Here is a 4649-nt window from a genome sequence, read left to right on the forward strand (position 1 = left end):
AGATGTTTGTATTTGATTGTGCTAGCAAACAAGGAGTAGTAGTTACACCAGATAGTAAGTTGTATGCTGCTTTTGGGAGTGTGAAAGGTTGCCTCTGGGGATGGCGCTGCAGTTGTCTCTTCAGAATTTCTTGGATGAAGTGATACCTTTTATCTAAACAACTTTTAAAAATGTAGAATATAAAACCTTTTGTTAAATCACTGGAGCGTTTTGGCTTGTTAAGTCCTGCTTTGGAATTCTGCACTGATCTAATTTCAAGTCGCCTGTTCTAAGGCCTGAAGTGCCCGACATCTGGTTCACTCCTGACTGCAGCCCTGCTCTCAGTTCGCAGTTGTCTTTAAGCAAACAATGAGCCACTCCTAATAAGCCGTATGTCCAAGAGCTTGAGTATGGTGGGGGAAGCTGCTGCTTGGTTCTGTCCCCATCTGACTTGGTGAACTAGAAGGGAGTTCTTGTGAATATTTATTTTCCACCTGTTCTCACGAGTCTGTTTTTTTTCTTTAAATACTTTAATTCTGAAGTGCTTGAGAAATCAGCCACCAGATATTAAGCATTAAGACTTGGGCAAAAACCTGTAACTGTACCTTAAATTCCTTGTTAGACTCTATTGGCCATGTTTTATTTCCTAATGCTGGTACTTTGGTCCAAATATAAAAATTACTTCACGCGTAGGTCTTCACACAGGTCAGTGGTACCTGTGTTGTGTGCAAAATTACAAAGAATTAGGTTTGAGGTGTCTACAATAATAAGTGAAATGGGGCAGAGAGTTTACCTGCTGCATTTCATACAGACCTGACCGTGTTGTGACTGCTCAGCACTTAGTCCTCAGTGGTTGCTGGTGAGAAAGGCAGTGTTGAGCAGTGTGGGAGATGAAGTAAATAAACTATGCAGTTCAGTGCTGTACTTAACACTCTGACTAACTTTGCAACTGTGAGTAGCTTTGCTTTTCAGACAGTGAGGCCAGATGCTGCGCACGATGGGTGATTTGCAGTAAATGTGTACAAATAGATGTCCTGAATGGAGGATATAAACCAGGTAGAATTTTTAGTTTCAGAAATATTTGCTGGTGTCAGTTGTGTGTAGGAAATGGTGCTGAATGGGCCCCATCTAACCCACCGGGGGGACCGGCTCAGCTGGCAACGGCGTGAGCAGGCTCTGGCTGGGCTTCAGGCTGGTAGGGTAGGTGCAGCTCAGTGCTCAACAGTTGATTTAATGTCAGATTGGTGTAGAAAAACAACAGCAAAAGTATCATTTCTTACTTTTATGGGAAGATTGCATTGTGCCCAAGTGTTGCACAATTTTCTGTGTACTTATCTCAACAGGGTTTCATGACAGGAGTGCCGTTAATTCCTACATTATGGATGTGGAACTGAAGCACAAAGAGACAAAAGCCTGGTATCTCAAAAATACTGAGGCATCTTAGTCCTGCTGGTTTAAATGGGAGTTGAGGGATCGAATATCACTGCAGATCGATGCCTGCTGAAACGTGGGAGATTAGAGAGAGCTTGTGGCTGACCAGGGAGTTTAATTCTGCTCTCAAATCCCAAACTAATGCTCTTTAGAGAGCTGTAGACTAAGATTCAGGGTTGTTTGAAAATGAGCCACCTGGATCCTTAAAAAGTTCTCAAGTGTGCTATTTTTGCTCACTTAAAAGTAGATAACTGACAGCTTGCACCATTTTAACGTAATGCAAAACTGTGTGAACACATACAATTTTCAGGCAGAAGGCTTTGTGGCTTTTTCATGTGAAGAAGGAGGTGGCAGTGCAATGGAGTGGCAAGAATGATCCCTGTGCTGCTTTAAACTTCACTTCTGTTGCTGATGCAAAGAAACCGTGCTGGAGCCTGGGCAAGCAAGTCTACAAGTAAAGTCTTGATGGCCTCGATTCAGTGCTCAGGCAGAGCTGTTCTACAAAGCACCACAAGCTGAGCAGTAACCCTTTTAGGCACCTGTAGTGATGGCTGAAGTGCCGAGAGGCTCTTACCTGATGTTTTTATACTGCTGTGTCTTGCCCTGAGAAGACCTTACTTATATATGCATGTGCTGTCTAAATAGCTGTAACAGGCTAAGGAATGGGATACGGGAAAGCCACGCTGGCAGAGAGGAAATGATCTTTCAGGAGCTGAGGAATGTGATGTGCTACCTATGGTATTGGAGAGTGAGAAATAGGATTGGAGCTGATGGCTGTTTGCATCCGTCGGCTTTTACATCCATCAGGATATCAGTGTTCTTCATGGAGTCATGAAAATTACTTCTAGAAGTGTAAAAACAAGATCTTGAAATCTGCTTTTGCTTAGCTGTCCATCATGTAAAAGGAAATTGAAAGGATGAGATCCCAGATGAAGCGTGGCTTTTAAATTGCATACATGACATGGAAACCTAATCTGGCTTCAGACAGCGGCAGGATCAGATGGGTAAAACAGATGCCTTGGTCTCTCAGGCTAAGAAGCAGAAAGGGTTTTTTTGCCTTGCTTTCCTCCGTGTGGGGCAACTGGCCAGTGTGTGCGGCTGTGACATGGACGTGGGTGTGGGGGAGTGCACAAGTCCATAGATGCACATGCCCAGCCACATGGGTGCGTGCAGTCTCGGGTGTCTGCTGGGATCGCTCGCACGTGTGCAGCCTTCCTGGCTAATAGCGATTTAGTACTCTTTCTTAATAAGCAACTTGGGGTACTTTGATTGTTGCAGGGTTTGTCATGTCAGTCTACCAGAAGCCTCTCTTAGAAATTGTTTGGTTTGGTTTTTTTGTGTTGGTTTTTTGGTTTTTTGCTTATGGGATGCAATTTGTATTATTAAATAATATCAGCTTTACTGTTTTTTCTTCCTGAAAATAGATCCTCTTTGAAATAGATTGTGGGTGAGGTATGGAGTTGGTTCTGGGCAGTCTGATCACCCCATGGCCCTGTACCCTTGCATTGTTCTTGGCACATCCAGATGGCCCTGTAGCATTTCCACTGCAAATATTTCCGAGGATTACTTATATCTGCTATCCTTTTAAGTTCTGGCAGGTAGTGCTAGCATATCTTGATGTACTTGGCTTTAATGCATAAGTGTGAAATACGTGCATGATTTTAAGTTCAAACCGTTAAATAAAATACTTGGATAGCACATTGGGTCTGCAAGCTGGTTAGGAGTTGGGGTTTTTTGGAACTCTCTTTTAAGATTGCTACATTCCCATGAGAAGTTCTGAGGACCAAGCCACTTGAACAAGTTCAGCAAAGGATGTCCCTCCTGGAACACGGTCTGTTCTGTGACTTGGAGGGAGCAAGAAGGGGAGAGATGAGCTCGTGAACTGCCAGTCCCGGGGGCTGGAGCCCTGTCTGGGGCTGCCGGAGAAGGGACTTGGAACAGCAGCTTCAGGGGGGCAAGACATCTCTGGCTGTCTGTGGATTTATACATGTTCAGGCACCTTCTCCCTTTAAGCCAACCGAGCTCTTGTTCCAGCAAGGAACAAAGAGATGTGAAAGCTTTGAGGTTTGGGGTTTTTGTGATAAGCTTGGCTGGCAGATCATTCTGTAAAACTACCAATCTAGCAAAAATGTGCTCTCAGCTCTGAAGAGTTTATGCTCTGTAAAATGCTTTATTTCTTGCATTTTGAGAATTTAGATTGTGAAATAGTTTTATCTTACTATATGTTGTTTATTTTCTTCCAGTGAAACCAAAAGGCTGGAATTAGAAAGAAAACTGCTGGAATACAGAAAGTCTGATGAGTACCTGTAAGCCTATTTAAAAGCTTCTTGGCGGTTATTTTATTTCAGTTACAAAGACTTGGGTGTCGTGAAATGCTTTTAGAATGTTATCTTGAAGGTTTTTTTGTAACAATAAATTGATATTCATATGTTAAGTATAATGTGTCTCAGTTATTGATGAAATAACTCCAGCATACCTTATTCTATTAATACTGAAATGTTATTTTCTTAGTAATAACTAACATGCAAGGTGGTTTTACACAGCTTTGACAAGATCACTGTAGCATAGTTTGTGCTGGAAAGTCCTAGGGTCTTAGAGAATCTGAAAGGTTTAGGAAGTCAGAGGATGTTTTCGGTGCTGCTTCTTGGATTGTTTCTGCATTATCTGTTTAATGTAAAGTGTATATACAGTTGGTACAAAGCCCCCCCAAACCCTAAACAACAAACCAAAGCAAAAAAACCCAGCCAACAACAGAGGGCGTAAAAGTGTCTCATCCAGTGTTCTTTCCTCAAATGTGTTCTGCAAAGCTCATGGAGATCACTCTGCTGTCTTGGCTCACGGCACTGAGGGCTAGGTGTGATCATGGTCCATGCCTTAGGAACTCCTCTCCTGAAAGAGGGCCTTGAGATTAGAAAATGAACATGTAAATGTAAGAAAAGAATGCCTGAACAGGTGCGGAGCCATCACATGTGCTTAGTTTTCTGTTTTTATTTGATTTATTTTAATCTAACAGGTTTTGAACTGAAGTTTCTCTGAAAATATTGTCAGCTCGGGGGATTTAGGTTGCAATTTCACTACTGATTTAAGCAGACTTGTAGGCAGATTGAGACCAAAAGATGCTCCTGACTGCCCCGGTTCACATTTTCCCTTTGTTGGCACTACCACTTGTGTGGCTGCCCTGTAATCTGATAAGAAAATAGTTCTGGCTGGAAGTGAAACTGGTTTTTGGGTGAGTGAGA

The 4649-nt window shown here is 42.6% G+C and overlaps 1 protein-coding gene across 1 annotated transcript in view; it reads left to right on the top strand.

Moving 5' to 3' along the window:
- Nucleotides 1-1322: 1322 nt before the first annotated feature.
- KIZ (kizuna centrosomal protein) overlaps nt 1323-4649 on the top strand; it is a gene marked incomplete at both ends in the record, with an annotated part of 35865 nt that continues 32538 nt past the window's right edge. The window contains 2 exons of the mRNA XM_010087660.1: nt 1323-1395; nt 3654-3716. Of these exons, the coding sequence (XP_010085962.1) occupies nt 1323-1395; nt 3654-3716 (136 nt within the window). The remainder of the gene's footprint in view (nt 1396-3653; nt 3717-4649) is intronic.

This window comes from Pterocles gutturalis, unplaced genomic scaffold, assembly GCF_000699245.1.
Source record: "Pterocles gutturalis isolate BGI_N339 unplaced genomic scaffold, ASM69924v1 scaffold23186, whole genome shotgun sequence".
Taxonomy (NCBI): Eukaryota; Metazoa; Chordata; class Aves; order Pterocliformes; family Pteroclidae; genus Pterocles; species Pterocles gutturalis.